The sequence below is a fragment of the Ursus arctos genome, unplaced genomic scaffold (assembly GCF_023065955.2).
Source record: "Ursus arctos isolate Adak ecotype North America unplaced genomic scaffold, UrsArc2.0 scaffold_1, whole genome shotgun sequence".
Taxonomy (NCBI): domain Eukaryota; kingdom Metazoa; phylum Chordata; class Mammalia; order Carnivora; family Ursidae; genus Ursus; species Ursus arctos.
In genome coordinates this window covers 57,359,525-57,382,638 of record NW_026622763.1, presented here as the reverse complement: position 1 = coordinate 57,382,638, position 23,114 = coordinate 57,359,525, and the positions used below count along the sequence as shown (strand labels likewise).

Sequence of the window (23,114 nt, the reverse complement as noted above, 5' to 3'; positions counted from 1 at the left end):
CAAAACAAAAAACAAAAAACAAAACCTCATTTCCACAAGGGTGTTTCTTGAAAACCATGCAAAATTCCCATAATACTTTAAGTGGGTGTTGAGCTAAAATCGACATCTACAGGCCTCATATTTCTATGAGGGGTGTGGTTAGTGGATTTAAGGAACTGTTCCCTTGCCTTCCTCTCCCTTGTGGAATAAACAAGAGAACTCAAATTATCATCTCACTGCTTCTGCTTTTCTCTTCTCCATGACCGGGAAAGATAATACGGTTGTCAGTCTCAGGAATCTTTCTAAAGGAGGCCCTCATTTAAGAAACCCTCCGGGGTGATGACAGCCCTTGGGGGTGCTGAGGGATAAGTTTCATGAATCCCCTGATACTATTCCTGTAGACCAAGGGTAGTCCTCAGTGGCCAGGCAAATCTAGCTCAGAAAGAAGACAGCAACGGGTATCACAAAATGCTTCAGCTGGCTGCCCACATTGCTGCCAGGGGGATATCTTCTCATGTGACTTAAATCTCTATCCATGGGTAGCCACAAAAATGTGTAGAACCATATATACTGTACTACCTAATATTAAATTATTGAGAATAAATTATTGATGCTTTTCCAAGGGAAAAAGATAGAAACATAAAAATAATAACATATAGATTGAAAAATTAATGAAAACAGTTGTGATGTCTCACTTTTACTGCAGTTACTGGAGAAGTGTACTAAAAATTGTGAGCAACCTCTGCTTCCACAGCATTGTGTATGGTTCCCTCTATTTTTGTACTTTCTACACTACAGCGAAATTACTTGTTCATCTGTCTTCTCTACTGACCATAAGCTCCTTGAGGGCAAGGGAAGCATATTTTGTCACTGTATTTGAGTGCCTATTCCATTTCAGGACACAGTAAGTACTCACAAAGATGGACACTAGTTAAATTCCCGTCCCTTCATGCATAGCCTGCACCCCACTTTGTGTTCCTGGCCCTTGTCACCAACCGACAGGTTGTATAGTTTTTTGTCTGTTGTCTGGCTTTTACACCAGAGTGTAAGCTCCATGAGAGAAGGGATTTTATCTGCTAGTTTACTGCTTCATGATACATACTAAGTGCTTAACAAATATGCGGTGAATAAATGAATCACTGAGTGAAAACCTTGGACAAATAAATGGCATGAATCTTCATCTGCTCAGTATGGAAGCTATGCAATTTTTAGAATTTGCAATAAGTAAGAAGCTTTAGGAATATTGTATTAAGTCTTACAGGCCTCCCAAGCACCACTGGACCCAGAACTGTAATGGAAATAAATTTATCTCAAAAAAATTTTTTGAGTACCAATTATGTGTGAGGAGGTATGGCTGAAATAAAGACAAATAAAACTTAGTTCCTTCATTCAGGAATCCACAGCCTAGACCTAGAAGCCATGTTACAGTAAACGCAGTAGGAAAAGTATGCAAAGTGTGTATTGGTTTGCTAGGGTTAACATCACAAACTACCACAGACTGGACAGCTGAAACCGGAGAAATTCATTTCCTCACAGTTCTGGAGGCTGGAAGTCCAAGATCACAAGATCGCGGTGCTGACAGGGTTGGTGTTGCCAGAGGCTTCTCTCCCTGGCTGGCAGCTGGCTGTCTTTTTGCTGTGTTTTCACATGGGCATCCCTCAGTGCACACGCTCACCCTGGTGTCTCTCCCTTATCTTATACCAGTGGGATCCAGTCCTACTGAATTAGGGCCTCATGCTCAGGGCCTCATTTTAACTTAATCACCTCTTTAGAGATCTTATCTCCAAAGTGATAACATTCTGAGATACTGGGGATTGAGGCTTCAACATACGAATTCTGGAGGAGACATAATTCAGCCCGTGACAACGTGAAATATAGCTTAGTCTCAACTGTGGAGTCTGTATTCCCGGTTTCAAATCCTTGCTCCTGCAGTCACTGTCTGGGTAACCTAAAGAGGCTCTCTGAGCCTCAGTTTCCTCATTTGTAAAATGCACTAGAGCCTAGAGAATCCAAGGAGAATTACATTAAGGCATATAAAGTGCTTAGTCATAGTCAAATAATAAGCACTCGCTCCGTGGTAGCGCCTACTGTCTACCAGCCTTTACACCAGATGCTGGGGAGGTGAATTAATGCCTGGGATTTTTTTTTTTTTCTGATAAGGATTTGACCTCAGAAATAGTATTTTGTCCCTTCTCCTCCCCAGGTTTTGAAGACGGGCAGAAATACGCTGAGAAAATAGTGGCAAAACACAAAGAGGTTCTTGAATCTATCACTGAATTATGTGTCTCTCTCACAGAGCTTGAAGAAAAGCTGAAGGTAATTTCTTCTTCCCAGAATATGTATTTTCAAGTGATATAAATAAAAATGTGTTGATAAGTGTCTTCTAGTGCAAAGATGTTCTAATAGAAATTCTCAAGGGACATAATGTGCACATTTGTTTCACAGCTTTCTAACATAATTATCTGGGTGTTTCTGATAATTAATTCTGTTTCTTTTCCATCACTGCAGAGAAAAATATTGCTGGGAAGGAGGGCTAAACACAATTAAGGTGTCTTATTTACATTTTCATGGATCACATCCTAAAGGATAAATGTGTGCCATTAAAATCAAAGTAAAGTCTGTATTAAGTAGCCTTATGTTCTCATTCCCAAATAATAAATGGAAGGTTTTTTCCCTTCCAAATTGTGGCCCCAGAGAAAATAAAACTAAATCTTCAGGTATTATATTTATTGAACATTTAGCTTCGTGGAAGTATTAAACTAATCATTAGCATCCTTCATGAAATAAAAGTTGATGGACTATCGAATAGAAAGAAAATATGTTGATATCTAATGCCTAGGCAAATCCAGTTAAGGAGAGAAATGCGTATATTGTTTTGTCTGTATTTTGTGAAAACTAGCTTCATTAGTACTGTTCTAACAACTGGCTGAAAGAACTGGTTACTTAGGATGGAGAGAATAGTGAGGTAATTAAGAGCATAGGCTTTAGAATAAAACACAGCTGCCGAGGAATACCAATTCTCCAAATTATTGAATTTGTGATTTGGGGTAAATTACTTCATCTCTTTGCATCTCAGTTTCTTGGTCTGTACAATGGAGTGAATAGGCGAACCTAATCACAGAATAACCCAAAGATTTGAAATGTGAAGACACTCATAATTATTGTGATCATTGTCGGTATCGAGACATAAGGATGCTCTTATAGTTCACGGAAGAATTATATTTCTAGCAACCATTTTTTCTGTATGAATTTCCATGTCATAAATTTGAGTACTCAGTCTGTTCAAAATAGTGAGGGGTGACCGAATTATCTCTACTCCTTAAGAAACTAGATTTTCAACTTTTTTACCATTCTATATAACACTGCAATGAACATCTTCGCACATAAAATTTTTTTTTCTCTTGTATTGTACCCTACCCATAAACTCTCCAGAGATTTAGGTAAATGAGCATGACGTTGTTAATGTTTCTAATATACATATGTTAAATTACATTCCATAAACATTTTATAATTTTAAAGCCACCAGTAATGTATGAATGTGCCATATGCATATTATCTTTTTTAACAACAATCATTTCTTCTCCACCTCCACCCAACCCTCTAAGGATCTGTTTCTTCTCCTGACTTCCAAATCACTGTTTCCTCTGACTCTTTGCTCTTTATTATCTACACAGCCCTCCCATTTCTGTTGTACATCTTCAAGTGAGATCCAATTAACAAAATTTACTCTTTTTTTTTTAAGATTTTATTTATTTGACAGAGAAAGACAGCAAAAGAGGGAACACAAGCAAAGGGAGGGGGAGAGGGAGAAGCAGGCTTCCCACCGAGCAGGGAGCTCGAAGCGGGTCTCGATCCCAGAACGCTGGGATCATGGCCTGAGCTGAAGGCAGACGCTTAACAGCTGAGCCAACCAGGCGCCCCCAAAGTTTACTGTCTTATCCCTGTCTGCTTTTCACCTTCATGGCCATTTTTCTGAAAGCTCTTGCCACTCCCTCTGCCCACTTCCTCATTCCCTATTCATTTCACACCCCTTAGTCAGGATTGCACCCTCTTTTTCTCATTTTCTTTTCTTTTCCTTTTTTTTTTTTTAAAAGATTTTATTTATTTATTTGACAGAGAGAGAGAGACAGCCAGAGAGAGAGGAACACAAGCAGGGGGAGTAGGAGAGGAAGAAGTAGGCTCCCAGTGGAGCAGGGAGCCCGATGCGGGGCTCAATCCCAGGACCCCGGATCACACCCCGAGCTGAAGGCAGATGCCTAATGACTGAGCCACCCAGGCGCCCCATCTTTTTCTCATTTTCAACCCATCACTTGGATTCTCTTTTGCTCTAGTCAGAAGCCTCCTAGTTATACACTCTAGCTAGATTACCCTTCCTAGACCCTTCCTAAATGCTATTATCGTTTTTACACTCAAAGTACTTCACTGCAAACTCTTCATTGCTTACCAAATAAAGTTGAAACTCAAGGCCTCCAATGTTCAGAGGCGGAGTGTCTTTCCAAATTAGTGTGTTTCTATATTCATTGTAGGTCCCTGTCTCACCACATTCCTGAGTTTTCTGCTTCTAAGACTTCATGTACATGACCCTCTCTCTCTGTTTATCTCGATTTTACCATCTCTCCAAGTCAAACCCAAATGTTGCCTCCTTTGCAACTCCTTTTCAGGCTGTGTCCCTGCCTCTCTGGTACCCCAGAACACTTGTGTTCTTTCCTACTATAACCATCACATGTAACTACCATCACTACCCCAACCCACCTACTTGATTGCACCTGAGGAAACCCTATGGCTCTGTTCAGATCAGGGTCCCACACAACATTTAACACTGTGCTTTGCCTAAAGCAAATTCTCCAGAAAGAGTTTTGGCATTTGTAGTTAAAAACTCAAAGGATTGTTACAGAGAAGAAGAATCATTCAGTAGCTCAAAAAGGTTAGATTTGGGTGGATATAAAAATGAGGAAGGGCCTCTCTGGCAGGGGTTATGGGCAACAGCAAGGCTCTTACAAGTCAGAGCCTGAACAAAAGCTTGTCAAAGAATGCTTACTAATACTGTACAGATATTTGCATGAGAGCATAAATGTCTAGTTTTTATGTTTTTAAGGTTGATGCTATGGCTCTTTTGTAGGGGTTATTAAAAATAGGCCGAGGAACCCTATCAAGGCTGAAATAGTGATAATAATCCTTTCTCTCTGTGTAACAATTTGAGATTTACAAAGGCTTTTCATATGTATTACTTCAGTGATTTCCAAATAACCTCATGATGGTGGTAAGGCAAATGTTGTTTTCCTTATTTTATTTATTTTGAAGATTTTATTTATTTATTTATTTATTCTGGGGGAGGGAAGAGAGAGAGAGCACATGAGAGGGGGGAGGGGCAGAGGGAGAGAAGCACCAGCAGATTCAGTGTTGAGTGTGGAGCCCAATGCAGGGCTTGATCTTACAACCCTGAGATCATGAACTGAGCTGAAACCAAGAGTTGGATGCTTAACCAACTGAGCCACCTAGGTGCCCCGTTTTCCTTGTTTTAGAGGTACAGTTCAAAGAACGTAAAAATTGCTTTGCCTGGGGCCTCACCATCAGTAGTGGTGTAATCTAGAATTAAATACAGTTCAAAATCTAGCATTCTTTCCACAACAGCAGCCATTTGGAAATTAGATAACAAGTGTGTACTTAAGCAGAGTAACTTATCCACTAACACCAACCAGCTTATGTTTTAGAGTAGACTAAAACCTGAATCTCTCCCTGTTAATTCTCTGAGTCCATAGAGCAGTGCATGCACTTTGAGGAGTGTGCTGTTTCTTTAAGGCCTATCTAACGGCCCTGTTCCAGGTGGAATAGAGAATGTTCTGGTATGATATAATCCATCGTCCTAAACTTGGTGTACCTGAGGCTCCTTTCACCTTTACAAGGTCTTCTGAGCCCTCACAGGGGCTCCCCAGCAGCAAACCCCTGTACTTCCATGACTAAAGCAGCTCCATGAACTACAGGAGCAAAATGTCGTCACCCACAGGAAGAACGCTTTGTTCTCTCTTTTTTTTTTTCTTTACCATACCCAGTTATTTTCTTCCTCTCTTCATGAGTCTCCCAAACATTTGCTTATGTAAATTCTCTGGATTTCCTCTTTTCTCCACCAAAATCTTCAGACATTTCTTCCTCAGCACTGCTCCCCCAGACTCTCCTAATGACTTAGACTGCCATGCACAATGATTCCTTTCTCTAGAGAACGCTCCTGCAAGTATATCCTACTGCAATAATGACTTTGTTCTGGCAGGGCTTTTGAACAACCAGTTTTTACTGGCAATGAATTTTATGAAAGGAGTGAGGTAGATGGGGAACTGTGAGCTTGACAAGATAATTTTATAAATCACATCATGGGAGTAGTCAGTCTCTTACGGAATACATTCGCTGAAAGGTTCCAAGTTGCCTATGCTTTCTTCCAAGTGGTTATTGTGTAGCGCTGTACCTCCAACTTTCCTGGCCCAGGCTCTCACTAACCTTTGCTTTGTACAGCAGGGAGACATTTTGAAGACAAATGTGAATTTAGAAGACTTCCATGATGACTTTATCGACCTGCTAAAAGAACCAGCAAGAAACAAACAGACACTATTCAATGGAGAAAGGGATAAGGTAAAGACAACTATGTGATCTCAGTTATTCATTTTGTTTTGATGTTAGAGTCCTTGTTCATTGAAAAAAAAGTGAATTAAAGCCTTCTTATATATCTGAATCAAATCTTTCAATGTACATGCAATGTGAGTATCCTTATCCTGTACTTCCTTTCTATCTTTTACTTAGTCCTTCTTCTTCCACCTATGCTATTTCCCTCCGAGCACCTCCTATTTAATAGTGGGACCACAGCATTGTGCAGTGGTATTGGGACAGCCATTCAGTCACCATACTGTCACTCCAAACCACTTCTATTTCTCCCACCTGTAGCTGCCTTTCCCATTTACTTGTTATAGTCAATCCTAATTTCAAATTTGACTTCTCTCTATCATACCACCAAGCTATAGTTCTGTTGTTTTATACTACCCACTGGAAAACCTTAATACATGAAATTAGCTTGTGTCTTATTCCACTAAAGCTATCTCTAAGATGGTATTTCCAGGTACATATACCAAAACATAGAATCCAACTGAAATATAAATACTAAAGTAGAGAAATATTTTAATTACTTTAAAATCTATGTATTACAGATAAATTAAGCATGTAGCAAAAACTGCAAATATTCACAAAATGCTAATGTTTCATGATTTCAAAAGCATTATTTAAATCACATCATTACAGATTTTCAGTATAAGTTGCTCACTCTCTATTCATAGATGCTGGACTATAATTAGCTCCTATCTTTTTGCCTTGCCAAGTTTGCTTCTAGTGTTTCTCTTTCTCCCAAGAAACTGAAGGAACAGAGTCAACATTATTTTCAACTGCCCCCAAATTAATAAAGTATACTTCTTGTGACATGAGAACTTAAAATAAATATCTCCCCACTTATAGTTATCTCATGGAGAAAGATTGTCTTTCCTTGAAGTCAGTACAATTCTTAGATCTTCTATATAACCTTCCATAATCTTTTCCACAGGTTAAATCTATGTCAAGGTCTCTTGGAATTATACAATCTCCAGGCAGCAAGTATAATTATGCAAACTGGCTTTTTTGTGGGATGGTCTTGAAGCATTTAAACCCTGATTCTACTCTGAAGCAAAGGACAGCTGCCAAACTTTGATCACTTTATTGAATCTTAGTCGTATATCAAATCGTCTTTGGTTACTGTGATTGGTCTATCAGTGTTTCTCAATCTCAGTGCTATTGACATTTTGGCCCAGATAATTATTTGTTGTGGAAGGCTGTCCTGTGAATTATAGTATATTTAGCAACATCACTGGCCTCTATCGACTAGATGCCAGTGGCAGCCCCCCCTCCCCCCACATACTCATCCAGTTGTTATAACTAAATAATGTCCATGGACATTGCCAAATGTTCCCTGGGGAGCAAAATCACCCTTGATTGAGACTAACTAGTTGAAATAGTAAAGAATAACATTCAATGCATCACATTTTCTTAACTAGGTTTCTTTTCTTTTCTAAGATTTTATTAATTTATTTTAGATAGAGTGAGTGAGAGAGAGAGAGAGCACAAGCAGGGGGGAGTGGCAGAGGGAGAGGGAGAAGCAGTCTCCCCACTGAGCAGGGAGCCCGACGTGGGGCTCGATCCCAGAACCCTGGGATCATGACCTTAGCCAAAGGCAGACACTTAACTGACTGAGCCACCCAGGTGCCCCTTCTTAACTAGGTTTCTAAGAGATACTAAATTCAACTTATTTTTTAAATTCTGCACATTATCTACACTGTCAACCACACCCATTTACTAAGAATTGACATGAAAGTCATTGCTACCAAAGCAAACACACTCATTTATACCTGGTAAATATGGATTTTCTTGCTTTTATTTATTTTTCTTAGAAAAAAATTAAAGGAACAGATTCCTTTAAATAAAAAAGCAAGGTTTATTTTCATTGAGAAATCAATTTTATTTTAATATAAATTAAAAGGTCATCTATTATTTAGTATAAAAGTGAAGGCCCACAATGATAGCTGTCAAGAACTCTCACTGACACCATCTCACATATACATTCTGGTGCAGTTGGCACAGATAGCAAAATGAAACGGTGGCAGTAATCTTTCCTTTAAAGAGCTCAATCACATTTGCCGTTTAAATGTCTCTATCATTTATATAATGGGTCAGATATAATGATTTCCCAAAAAAACATATGGACAGATATCAAAAATCACCAAGTAAAAAAAAAAAAAAAGCTTATCTGGGAATCATTGTGTCCAATTCTGTGTCCAACCCAAATGGTGTTGATCTTCCTTGGAAAGTTATTTGACTCAGAAAGAACAATTCCAGAAGTGTTTGGTCAGAAGAAGATCGCAGCAGAGTAGGAGAGAGCTAGGCTCCTCTTGTCCCACAAACACAACTAAATAACTATCAAATCATCCTAAATATCCCAAAAATTGACCTGAAGCCTGACAGAATAAACTCTACAACTAAAGGGAGAGAAGAGGCCATATCAAAGAAGGTAAGAAGTACAAAAAATGTGGTTTAGGGGAGAAACAGATCTTAGGTGTTGTGGAGGGCAGGGTGCTGTGGATGGAAAGAAGGTTGAGAGAAGAGCACACAGGAGAATGCACAAGAGAACGTTTCCCCAAAGACACCAGCTTGGAAAACAAAAGGGGCTGAATTTTGTGAGTTCTTGCAACCAGCAGGGCTCAAAACCTGGAGTTTAAAAGATCAGCAGGCTTGGCTGGAATAGAGCCCAGAGGTCACTGCCCTGCTCCTAGAGAGAAGGCAGGCAAACAACCTGGGGACAGACAGCATGGAAACAGCAATCTGAAAAACACCTGGGCCACACAGTGGGGGAGATTATTCACTCTTCTTGGAGTGGAGTGAATCCCTGAGAGTCAGTGTTTATGGAAATGCCTCTCCAGGAACAAAGGAGCTGGATGACACCTTTTTCCTCCCCCACTCCTCAGCATAGAGAGCCGTCTATGGGAAGCAGTGCAGTGCCAACACTAGCTGCCTAACTTGCTTATACCAAGTCCCACACCCCTGTGCTTTCACAGGACTGCCCTTCTCAATCAAGCTTGACTCAGTCCTAGCACAGCAGCCCCTCTCTTGAACACCAGTACAAACTCCTGCCCACACCATGTCTCCCAACCAGACAGTTCTGCAGGGCCTCAGTTCTGGTGGAGGTGGTGTCTGGTTTCATTTCACAAGCAGACCAGAGCACATGTAGTTAAAACTCACCACATGCAGGCAGGGGACCAAAACTGCCCACAACAAGCAAGAGAGCCTCTCTAGATGACAAGCCTGAAGGATAGAGCAGCCAAAACACAACATCAGAGCACATGTAGCACACACCAGAGACACTCCCTGAAGTGCCAGGCACTGGGCACTACATGACTTCTTCTTCATTAGGCTGTTACTTTCAGGAGCAGGAGACATAATGTCTTTTCTAACACAGAAGGTGGCAGAGACTTAGACAAAATGTGAAGATGGAAGAATTTATCCCAAAATGAAAGAGTAAGATAAGGCCATGGCCAGAGATCTAGTGAAACAGATATAAGTAACATGCCTGATGGAAAATTTAAAGCAAAAATCATAAGCATACTTACTGCAGTTGAAAAAAGAATAGAAAGCATCAGTGAAACCCTTCACAGAGAAAAGACTTAAAAAAGAATCAATTAGCGTTGAAGAGTGCAATAAATGAGATTGGAAATAGGCTTGATATAATGAACATCAGGCTGGAAGAAGCAGAGGAATAAATTAGTGACCTAGAAGACAAAATACTGCAAAAAAATGAAGCTGAACAAAAGAGAGAAAGAGAACTATGCAACACAAGAATAGACTTAGGAAACTCGGTGACTCCATCGAACATAATAATATTCATATTCATCTTATAGGAGTCCCAGAAGAAGAATGAGAAAAGGGGGAAGAAAATTTATTGGCAGAAATAATAGCAGGGCACCTGGGTGGCTCAGTCGGTTAAGCATCTGCCTTCAGCTCAGGTAATGATCCCAGGTTTCTGGGATTGAGCTCCATGTTGGGCTCCCTGCTCAGCAGAAATACTACTTCTCCCTCTCGCTCTGTCCCTCCTCCCAACTTGTGTTCTCTCACTCTCAAATAAATAAAGAATCTGAAAGAAAGAAAGAAAGAAAGAAAGAAAGAAAGAAAGAAAGAAAGAAAGAAGAAAAGCTGAAAACATCCCTAATTTGGGGGAAAGAGACAGATCTCCAGATCAAGGAGGCACAGAGAACTCCCATCAAAATCAATAAAAGCAGGCCAACACTAAGACATATTACCATTAAATTTGCAAAATACAGCAATAAAGAAAATCTTAAAGCAGCAAGACAAAAGAAGTTCTTAATTTATAAGGGTAAACCCGTAAGGCTAGCTGGAGATTTCTCAACAGAAAAATGACCAGCCAGTAGGGAGTGGCGTGATATATTCAACATGCTGAATGGGAAAAATATGCAACCAAGAATATTCTGTCCAGCAAAGCTATCATTCAGAATAGAAGGAGAGATAAGGAGTTTCCCAGACAAACAAACAAAAAAACTAAAGGAGTTCATGACCACTAAACCAGCCCTGCAAGAAGTATTAAAGGGGACTCTTTGAAGCAAAGGAGAGACCAAAAATGACAAAGACAAGAAAGGATCAGAGAAAATCTCCAGAAACAGTGACAAAACAAGTAATAAAATGGCAATAAATACATATTAATAATTACTTTGAATAAATGGGCTAAACCTTCCAATCAAAACAGTTAGGATGTCAGAATAGATTTTTAAAAAAGGCCCATTATATGCTGCCTTCAAGAGACTCATTTTAGACGTAAAGATACCTGCAGATTGAAAATGAGGGGATGGAGAAACATTTATCATGCAAATGGATGTCAAAAGAAAGCCAGAGTAGCAATATTTATCAGACAAGCTAGACTTTAAAACAAAGACTGTAGCAGGAGAAAAAGAAGGGTACTATATAATCATAAAGGGGGCAATCCAACAAGAAGATATAACCATTGTATTTATGCATCCAACATGGGAGCACCCAAATATATAAAACAATTAATAATGAATATAAAGGAATTGATAATAATACAAGAATAGTAGGGGACTTAAACATCCCACTTATATCAGTGGAAAGATCATCTAAACAGAAAATAACAAGGAAACAATGCTTTTGAATGACACAGTGGACCTGATGGACTTAGCAGATATATTCAGAACATTCCATCCTAAAACAGCAGAATACACATTTTTTTCAAGTGCACATGGAGCATTCTCCAGAACAGATCACCTACTGGGTCATAAAACAGGCCTCAAGAAATACAAAAAGATTGAAAACATACCACCTTTTCTGCCCACAATGTTCTGAAGCTGGAAGTCAAACATAAGAAAAAATTTGGAAAGACCGCAAATACATGGAGGTTAAACAACACCCTACTAAACAATGAATGGGTCAACCAGGAGAAGACATTTTTTAAAATACATGGAAACAAATGAAAAGGAAAAAACAACAGTCCAAAACCTTTAGGATGCAGCAATAGTTGTCCTAAGAGGTAGTACATAGCAATACAGGCCTACCTCAAAAAGCAGGAAAAATCTCAAATAAACAACCTAACCTTATACTTAAAGAAGCTGGAAAAAACAAACAAACAAACAAACAAACAAACAAAGCCTAAATCCAGTAGAAGGAAGATTAGAGCAGAAATAAATGATCTAGAAACTAAAAAAACAAAACAAAACAAAACAATAGAACAGATCAATGAAACCAGGAGCTGGTTCTTTGAAAAAATTAATAAAATAATTTGATAAGGATAGCCAGACTTATCAAAAAGAAAAGAGAAAGGACTCAAATAAATAAAATCACAAATGAGACAGGAAAAATAACAACCAACACCACAGAAATACAATTATAAGAGAATATTATGAAAAACTATATGATAACAAATTGGACAACCTGGAAGAGATGGACAAATTCCTAGAAACATATAAACTACCAAAACTGAAACAGGAAGAAATAGAAAACTTTAACAGACTGATAATCAACAAAGAAATGGAATCAGTAATCTAAAAACTTCCAATAAGCAAAAGTCCAGGGCCAGATGGCTTCACAGGCAAATTCTACCAAACATTTGAAGAAGAGTTAGTACCTATTCTTCTCAAACTGTTACAAAAAAATAAAAAAGGAAGGAAAACTTCTAAGTTCATTCTATGAGGCCAGCATGACCCTGATACCAAAACCAGATAAAGACTCCACTAAAAAAAAGAACTACAGGCCAATATCCCTGATGAACATGGATGCAAAAAAATCTCAATAAAATACAAGAAACCCAATCCAACAATACATCAAAAAAATCATTTACTGTGATCAAGTGGGATTTATTCCTGGGTTGCAAGGATGGTTCAATATTCACAAATCAATCAATGTGTTACACCACATTAATAAAAGAAGGATAAGAACTAAATGATCATTTTAATAGATGCAGAAGAAGCATTTGACAAAGTACAACATCCATTCATGATAAAACCCTCAAAAAAGTAGGTTCAGAGGGAATAATACCTCACTATAATAAAGACCATATGTGAAAACCCCAAACTAACATTGTCCTGAATGGGGAAAAACTGAGAGCTTTCCCTCTATGGTCAGGAACAAGACAAGGATGTCTACTCTCATCACTGTTATTTAACATTGTACTGGAAGTTGTAGCCTCAGCAGTCAGACAACAAAAAGAAATAAAAGGCATCCAAATTGGCAAGGAAGAAGTCAAACTTTCACTATTTGCAGATGACATGATACATTGTATAGCAAACCCAAAGGACTCTACCAAAACACTGCTAGAACTCATAAATGAATTCAGTAAAGTTGCAGAATACAAAATCAAACACAGAAATTTATTGCATTTCTATACACCAATAATGAAGCAGCAGAAAAAGAAATTAAGGAATCAATCCCATTTACAATTGTACCAAATACAATAATATACGTAGGAATAAACCTAACTAAAGAGGTGAAAGACCTATACTCTGGAAACTATAAAATACTGATGAAAGAAATTGAAGATGACACAAAGAAATAGAAGACATTTTGTGCTCATGAATTGGAAGAATAAATATTGTTAAAATGTCTCTACTGCCTGGGGTACCTGGGTGGCTCAGTCAGTTAAGCATCCAACTCTTGATTTCCCTCAGGTCTTGATCTCAGGGTTGTGAGTTCAAGCCCTGCATTGGGCTCCATGTTGGGTGTGGAGCCTGTGTAACAACAACAACAACAAAAAAGTCTATATTACCCAAAGTAATCTACAGATTTAATGCAATCCCCATCAAAATGCCAATAGCATTTTTCACAGAACTGGAACAAACAATCCTAAAATTTGTATGGAACCACAAAAGACCCAAATAGCCAAAGCAACCTTGAAAAAGAAAAGCAAAGTTGGGGCCTCACAATTCTAAACTTCAAGTTACATTACAAAGCTGTAGTATTAAACAATATGATACTGGCACAAAAATAGATAGATCAACAGAACAGAATAGAAAACCCAGAAATGAACCCATAGCTATATGGTCAATTAATCTTTAACAAAGCAGGAAAGAATATCCAATGGAAAAAGATAGTCTCTTCAACAAACAGTGATGGGAAAACTGGACAGCAAGATGCAAAAGAATGAAACTGGACCACTTTCTTACACCATGCACAAAAATAAATTCAAAACAGATGAAAGACCTAAATGTGAGATAGGAAACCATTAAAATTCTAAAGGAGAACACAGGCAGTTACTTCTTTGACGTCAGCCATAGCATCTTCTTTCTAGATATGTCTCCTGAAGCAAGGGAGAAAAAGCAAAAATAAACTACTGGGACTTCATCAAAATAAAAAGCTTCTGCACAGCAAAGGCAACAATCAGCAAAGCTAAAAGGCACCCTACAGAATGGGAGAAGATAATCACAAATGACATATCTGACAAAGGGTTAGTATCCAAAATATATAAAGAACTTACCAAACTCAATACCCCCAAAACAAATAACCCAGTTAAGAAATGGGCAGAAGACGTGAACAGACATTTCTCCAAAGACGACATCCAGATGGCCAACAGACCCATGGAAAGATGTGCAGCATCACTGGTCATCAGGGAGATGTAAAGCAAAACTAGAATGAGATATCACCTCACACGGGTCAGAACGGCCAAAATTAACAACACAGGAAACAACAGGTGCTGGCAAGCATGCAGAGAAAGGGAACCCCCCACCTTGCACTATTGGTGGAAATGCAAACCAGTGCAGCCGCTCTGGAAAACAGTATGGACATTCCTCAAAAAGTTAAAAATAGAACTACCCTACAATCCAGTAAGTGTACTATCAGGTATTTACCCAAAGAATACAAAAATACTAATTCAAAGGGATACATGTACCCCCATATTTATAGCAGCATTGTCTACAATAGCCAAATTATGGAAATAGCTCAAGTGTCCATCGACTGATGAGTGGATAAAGAAGTTGTGGTTTGTATATATATAATATGTATACATATATACACATACATATACATGTATACTCATATATGTACATGTATATATACATGCATATACATGTATATACATATATACCTAATATATGTATACATATGCAAATATATATTATATAATGGAATATTATTCAACCATAGAAAGGAATGAAATCTTGCCATTTGCAAGGACATGGATGGAGCTACAGTATTATGCTAGGTGAACTAAATCAGTCAGAGAAAGACAAATACCATATGATTTCACTCATATGTGGAATTTAAGGATGTAAGGGGGAAAGAGAGAGAGAGGGGGGCAAACCAAGAAACAGACTCTTAACTACGGAGAACAAACTGATGGTTAAGGGGGGGGAGGGATGGGTGAACTAGGTGATGGGTATTAACCAGTACACTTGTTGTGACGAGCACCAGGAGGTGCTGAATCACTATATTTTATACCTGAAACTAATATTACACTGTATGTTAACTAACTGGAATTTAAATAAAAACTTTTTTTAAAAAAAGGACAATTCCACCAGACTATTAAAGAATATATTCATCACAGGATTTTTTCTTGGAGTTAATAAAGTGCTTTTCATTTTTCAAATCCCCAAATGCAGCAGGTGGAATTAGGCAATTTAGTAAATGCAGTGACCGTTGCACTGCTGACAGATTAGTGATGGTACTTTACTTCCAAGGTGAGCACTGTAGCTAAATCCATAGTAATATCTGAAAACTCCTCAGGTTAAATGGACGCCCAGAATATAAAGAGACTCCCACAACATCACAGAACTATTCGGTAGAGGATGCAGGCTTGCAATGCCCACATTTAGAGTTACAGCATTCAAGTGCTAGAAGGGATTTAACAATCATATGATCAAATCTCATTGTACAGTTGAGGAAACTGAGACTAAAAGAGAGCAAATATTTTGGCCTCCACAAATCCCAGAAAGAAATGTCAGAACTGGGCAGGCAGCCCCATTCTCCTGAATTTCAGACATGTTGACTTTTTCCCCAAGACCAAAGGAGAACAAGGAACTGCTGCATATAAACGAGCTGTAAGTTAGGGGCTTTCCTGGGCCACAAAGGAAATGATAGCTGGGAAATGATTTACCAGTTTAAAATGCAGGTGTACTAGTTAATTCTCATAGGTTGAAAATACTGCCAACAAAAGCAGGGAATTTGGAAGCCTTTTCTGAACTGAGCTCATTTAAACTACATACTTACATAGAATCAGTTCATTTTTGCAAGGAGGTATAGCAATCCTCTCGTGTGTGACTCAGAGCCAGGGACACACAGTCAGTGAAGGCATCATTCCCGCACCGCACAGTGATATTTTGTTGTTGCATGCCAAGAAGAGCAAATAATATAAAACAAATTTATGTTTTCAAAGTTCTCTTCAATATACATTATCTGAGAGTCCAGTTTGGAGGTAACATATCATAGAGAAAACAATTTAAAAATTTAAGAATCGGTTACTTAACTCCCCCCACAGACTTAGAACCAGACTAATATGGGGGGTCAGTTGCTCAGATGGAGTAGAACATAAGACCCACAGGTTAATCAATACTCTCTCACCACACAGAGAAAGTTGTCTGGATCCACCTGCCTGGATAAATTACATCACTGTAAAAAGAAAAAAATAATGGCACATAGTAATAATGCTTAATTACAGTTGGCAGCATCAAAAATATTTATTGTAGGTCCTTTTTATCATTTGCTTTATAATTTATTGTTTTTTTTTAAAGTTGAAGTACTGTTGTTCAGGTGTACAACAGTGATTCGACAGGTCTATATGTTATCCTGTGCTCACCACAAGTGTAGCTACCATCTCTTACCATACAATGCATTACTAATATAACACTGTATGTTAATCATATTTGAACTTTAAAAATTAATTAATTAAAAAGGAATTTTTGTAAAATTCTATAATGACTTAAAAACTGAAGGCTTATTTGCTTTTGAGGATAAAGGCAGAAGTGCCAGGAGCCAACATGGATTGACTCAGGAAAAATTGTATTAAATTCACCTTATTTTGCTTTGTGAGATGATTATTTAATGGATAATTCTAGGTTAGTGCCATAGGCAAAATTTATTGCGATTTCAAAAAGTCCTTTGATAAACACATTCATGATCTCTCTCTTACAGTAGGTGGAAAGATGTGAACTAAAGGAGTTTGGTCAGGGTATAAATGCTCCAAGAATGTTAGGTAGTTCAACAGTGTCAACCGGGAAGACAGTGTGCCTTGCCTTAGGGAGACATCTGAGTTTGTCCTAAACTCTGCAGTGTTCAACAATTTTGTCAATGGCATTAATAGAGAAGGTAGAAAATTTTAGCAGATTAAAAGTTCAATAGTCACATCTGGTTCTTATAGAAACAAAAAAAGAACTAATAGCATCACTTTAACAAAAATATATCGTGTAGATCAAGGAGATGTTGGTCCACTGATTAGTTCCCATTGAAAGTAAATAAATCCTGGAAATAAACATATTTAGGGGGAGCATTAATAAGTTGAAATGATTCTTGAAAAAGATTTGATAACACTCCTCTCTTATTGTCAGTAAAAATTATCTGGTAGTGTTATTTTCTGTGGACAGTATTTTTCTCCTTTAGGAATTGTAGGGGGTAAAAAAAAAAATAATATTCCTTGGTTTCCTTCTGAGTTTGACACCATCTGAACAAGAGGCACAGGAGTCAGGAATCAATCACTAGTAAAAGCTGGCTTAGAGAACAACCCTTGGACTTTTCTAGGGTGTTTCCTAAAACCTCATCGCTGATTTGGATAAACTGCCTACCCCGACACTTGGGTGCACAGCTAGACAAACACAGGCTTTCTGTACAGGGCTTTTCAGACTTTAAAGCCAGTGTGAATACACACATTTGCTGGAAGGCAGCTCCACAAGAGAGGCCTCAAAAAGTCAGAGTTGAGCATGCTCAGTCTGAACCAGCAGCTGGTTGAGTCATTTCCTCCCCTAAAGGGAGGGAGGAGTGAGGAGACTAGACTGGATTTTTATTCAAGTTTCTCTCCTAAGCTTGTTGCAAATTTTCAGACAATTCTTAAATATTATTCTTCTCTGGAGAGACATAGGTTACCCAAAGAAGTCATTAAGAAGTTGCCTGGCCATGGATGACCCTCAAATCAACAAATGTCCCTGCTGTGAAGGAGCTTATAGCCCAGTAGGAGTGGGACTTCCCAAAAGGTGACCAGGATGATAAAAGTCCTAGAGTCAAGGCAGATGAAGACCTGGAGGTTTTAGTAAATGAAACAGACTGAGAGGTTGTGGCACCAATTCTCCAAATAGTTAAAAGGCTGCTAAAAGAGGAGAGCAGTTAGACATCTATGTCGTTCTAGGAGGGCCAATTCAGATGCATTCTTGGATACTGAGTGAAGGCATATCTTTGCTAAATATAGGAAGAGATTCTTAACACAAGTAAAGTATAAAATTCTTTTCAAAGAAAACACCTTTTCAGAAAAAGCGTTCAGACAGAAGCTACCAGAGTGTCACAGAGATTTCCTAGACTGAACAGGAAGTTGGATCAAAGTCCCCATGAAAAAGAAAATAAAGGCAGAGCTAAGCCAAAGTAGGAAAACCAAAAGAAGGAGGGCAGTTCCTACTGGCTATGTGCTTATGTAGTAATTTTTTTTAAAATAACAAGGACTTCTGGCTTGCTTTTAGAACCAGAATGTAAACTTGTGCTAAATGGCTAAAGGAAACCACTTTCTGTAAAGCTATGCTTATGCTTACTCTGAGTATAATTCATATCTCTCGAGGAGTAGAAGGAACACTGTTTTGTTTTTGCTTCTGATCTTCAACCTGAAAACACATTTTTTCTCAAAAATTATTTAGAAAGTATATGTCAGGGGCAGGACAATGATCTAAAATGAAGAACTCAAAGTCAAGGCAAGACCTCACTTTCTTATGTGCAACCAGCAGCAATGGGACAAAACCTGGTAATTGCTAAGTAAGTAAAAAGGCACCGAAATACTGAGGAAAGGCAAAAGAAAAAAAAAAGTAGATGTAAAACAACAGGTTGAGATAGATGAGACCCCTTTCAGCTTCAATGCTCTTTTGAGTCTATGCCAGAAAGGATATTTGAGCATCTTCTGAAACCAGAGATGGACGTGGATCAGTGGGCAGAAGTACTAGATCAGCATAAGCAGGAGGTGAAGTAATGCTGTTCACGGTGCGTGTGCTTCACATGGCATGGAATGATAAGTGGCAGGTGTTCCTCTTTTATATCTTGTGTTCTCTTGTGAAAGACCATAACGTGTGATTGTCCCATTAATATCGACCTCCCCCACTAGGCTATTATCTCCCCGAGGGCAGAGACTGGGTTTACTTTTACTCATTTCATCTCACCAATGCCTGGCATGGTACCTGGTATGAAACAGGTGCTCAATAGATATTTTCAGTAGAAGAATAAAAATAAGGGGCTTTAAGAAAATAAAACCAGTCATTAAAAATGGCTTTCTCCATATGAGCTACATAGAGTTGTCAAATTCATAAGGACAGAAAGTAGGAGGGGCTGGCGAGACGGGGGAATGGGAAATTTAGTGTTTAATGGGTACAAAGTTTCAGTCTGGAAAGTTGGAAAAGTTCTGGAGAAGGATGACAGATGGTTGCACCAATGTGAGTGTACTTAGTGCCTTTGAACAATACACTCAAAAATGCTTAGAATGTCATGTTGTACATGTTTTACCACCACAATAATAATAAAGAATAGCTTTCCTAAGAAAGAAAGAGGGGTTATTCTTAGGAGGGTCCAAGGGATTGCTTAACAAGGGAGGCTCTGAGATTTAGGAACTATGAGTCCCCATTGAGGGTAGACAAATAAAACAGAGCAGAATTTGCTGGTGGGAGGAGATTCCTCAGATCATGATTTGGAAGACACTGATCCATTTCAACCACTTCATTATAGATGAAAACTAGGACTTTCTCACCTCTGTTTCACAAGGTTTATCACATTTCATTCAGAGACTGGAGGTCAGTTTACCAGTTCCTTAGTCAGGGCATGGGACTGGGCCCAGATTAAACAGACCGATGATTTCAAGTTCTGTACCGCTTGTGTAAAGCCCTAAGCTTTAACTCGCTGTAGGTTTTCTCAGATTGTCCATCTGATGGAGTTTGAGACCTGGAAAAAACTCAGTGACTAACCCGAAGCTTTGGCTTTTCTGTTTCGAAGGCTCAGGGAGCAGGTGTTTTGGCCATCAGTGGAACAGGAGACGGTCAGCACCTACGGCACCTGAAGCAGCTGCCCTCTGACAGAGAGGGTGCTGTCCAAGGCCGGCTCCTGCCTGCAGACACCCTTTCAGGAGAAGAATGTGAATGTGTCTCACCCAATGACATCTCCTTGCCTCCACTCCCAGGAAGCCCCGGCTCCCCCCTTGCCCTGGCTGACATGGAAGTGGAGGAGCGCGCCAGCCCTTCCCTCAGCCTGCACATGAGCAGCCACAGGATGCAGACTGGGGCCAGCAGTCCCGGGGAGGCCCAGGAATCGGGCATCCCACCACCTGCTGCTTTTGCTGATGCTTGCAATAAGAGAGAAACATTCTCAAGTCATTTTGAGAGGCCTTACTCCCAGTTCAAAGCTGAGCTCCCATTAACCTCCCAAGGATTTCTGGAAAAAAGTACTGCCTTCTGCAGAATCAGTGCTAAACATCCAGAGAGCATGCCGAGTGAAGTGCATGAGAGAGCTTCACAGCAGCACCCTCAGGCTCAGGGAAGTTTGCTAGAAACACGGGAGAAAGTGCATGTTGATAATAACGTCCCTAAAACCCGAGACAGGCTGCATGCTTCCCAGGATGCATGCTCAGGCCTTGGGTTTCCATCAGGCCCCAGGCGGGCCTATCAGAGGCAAATGGTCCCCCAGGAGGAGATGAAATGTACAACAGCAAAGAACACTGCGGTCAGCCTTGCTGGCCAGGCACCTAATTTCTCCAGGCTCCTGTCTAATGTAACTGTCATGGAAGGCTCTCCAGTGACTTTGGAAGTTGAAGTAACAGGATTTCCAGAGCCTGCACTGACATGGTGGGTAGCTTATAATGACAAGTCATAAACACGTTGAATGACTGAGCAAAGCATTCTGTGTGCGCTAATTTAAAGGGCTAGGGATAGCTGATTAATACTCTGCAACACTGCAACTCTGCATGATTCAACCTTTCACCATCCCCCAACCCTCCCTGTAGGCACAGCATGGCTAATACCTGGAAGAAACAAAAGAAACCACAGGAAATAGTAACTTAACCAACTCCAAAAGCACTGCAACTTAGCTGTGCTCTTTTGTGGGGTGTTTTTTTCTTTTTTTGTATGTTTTTTTGGTATTAGTTTAACATTCCACATTTCTGAAGATTGTGGGTTGAAATTCTTTCCTATTGCTTTTTTCTAGATAAGCATGACATTTTCTTAGCTTAACATCCCATATTCAATAAAAAAACATAAGATCTGGGTTTTCCCCCTTTTCTTTCATTTACCTTTTTCATCTTTTCCCTCTTCCCGACAGAAGTCACACATCACTTTTGTAATATTTGTGTGTTTCACTTAAGATTTCTTTCCATAAATTTCTTCAGTGTGAGAGATGGAAAAAAAATATTTCTTTCACAGTTGCTCCCAGTGACAGGTAATAAACCCATTTTTGAAAGGTGGTGTAATAACTGAGCTGTGAACAATAGGATTTCTCTCTGGAGACATTATTTTTTAGCGTATTTGTTTTAATAGAAAGTAAACTGCAGAACACAGGTTTTGAATCACTGTTGTTTTAAAAGTAGTTCTCACTTTCTCCCTACGTGGGTTACTTCTAAACATTTAGAAATTTTTCATCTGTAAGTAGATTTATCGGAGGACAAAGTTACAAATAGGTGAGACTGAATTCATATCCATAAACTAAGATAAGTAAAATAGCATTTATTTATCATAGTATTTCAGTAGACATTACATTAACAGTTTCAACTATTGCGTGTGCCCACTGACGATGCTTAAAGTGTGAGTTGGTTATGTAAAAGAAAATTCTAGTCTCTCAGATGATGGAAAGAGGCTGCACTGTAGCACAAGTGTTTTTGTGCTTTTGTTTTATTTTATTGTTTTTACAATTGCATGGTTTTTTTATAGATCAGGAATTTCATATTTATGAATTTAAAAAATATTTAATTCATTATTAAATATCAGTTCATCCCAAAGAAAAATGTTGTCTGCAGTGTTTCTTGGTTTTAGCCACAAAACAAATAACTTGGTTAGTATTTATTGTTGAAGAATTATCACAATATTGTGAAAAAATATCTTGCTTTTGGATTTATAACAATTTTGCTCAATTAGCAACTGGCAACCTCTTGGAAATACACATTCCTAGGACACTCATAAAAATGCAAAATTATCACATAGGCAATGGGAACAGAAAATGATTCAGTTTTGTCACTACTTCTTAGGTGAAGGAACATGGGTATAAGTAAACAAGAATCTAGAATACATAAAATAAATTGTTTACTTTCTAAAAAGAGACAGCTAAATACTCGTGTTCATGGGAAACTTTTAGAAACATGTCATTAACAGTAATAATCCAATTATGTAAATGTCTTTTATAATTCTAATGAAATTAATTCATAAAAATGAAATGAACTCATTTTGCCAGGAAATGTTGTATAAGTACCTTGTTCTAAAACAGCATATTTTTATTCTCACATGGATCTTATGGGGTGAATATGATGAGATGATGAGTCTCACTCATACAGATCCCCAGAAGTCACAGGCTGCAATCCCATAGCAGCTGAAAGATGACAGGAGCCAAATAGAGGGGTGCCATTTCACACTCTAGGTAATTGTTGCCATCAGCAAATGGTGGCCCTCTGTGACCAGATGGTCTGGAATTTTTTGTTGTTGTTTGTTTGTCTTAGAGAGGGAGAGAGAGAGGTGGGGGGCGGGGAGGGACAGAGGGAGACGGAGAAAGAGAATCTTGAGCGGCCTCCAGGCCCAGTGCGGAGCCTCACAAGGGGCTCGATCTCACCACCCTGAGATCATGACCTGAGCTGAAATCAAGAGTCAGCCGCTCAATCAACTGACCCAGCCAAGCACTCTGTTTTTTTGTTTTTTTGG

The 23,114-nt window shown here is 38.9% G+C and overlaps 1 protein-coding gene across 10 annotated transcripts in view; it reads left to right on the top strand.

Moving 5' to 3' along the window:
- CCDC141 (coiled-coil domain containing 141) overlaps positions 1-23,114 on the top strand; it is a 205,285-nt gene that overhangs the window by 168,803 nt on the left and 13,368 nt on the right. For 7 of the 10 annotated variants that reach the window (XM_048214373.2, XM_026492424.4, XM_057316434.1 and 4 more), the window contains 3 exons: positions 2,183-2,295; positions 6,484-6,600; positions 20,215-21,059. In XM_048214373.2, coding sequence (XP_048070330.1) covers positions 2,183-2,295; positions 6,484-6,600; positions 20,215-21,059 — 1,075 coding nt within the window. The remainder of the gene's footprint in view (positions 1-2,182; positions 2,296-6,483; positions 6,601-20,214; positions 21,060-23,114) is intronic. The other 3 variants (XM_057316443.1, XM_057316450.1, XM_026492425.4) reach the window with 2 other exon arrangements.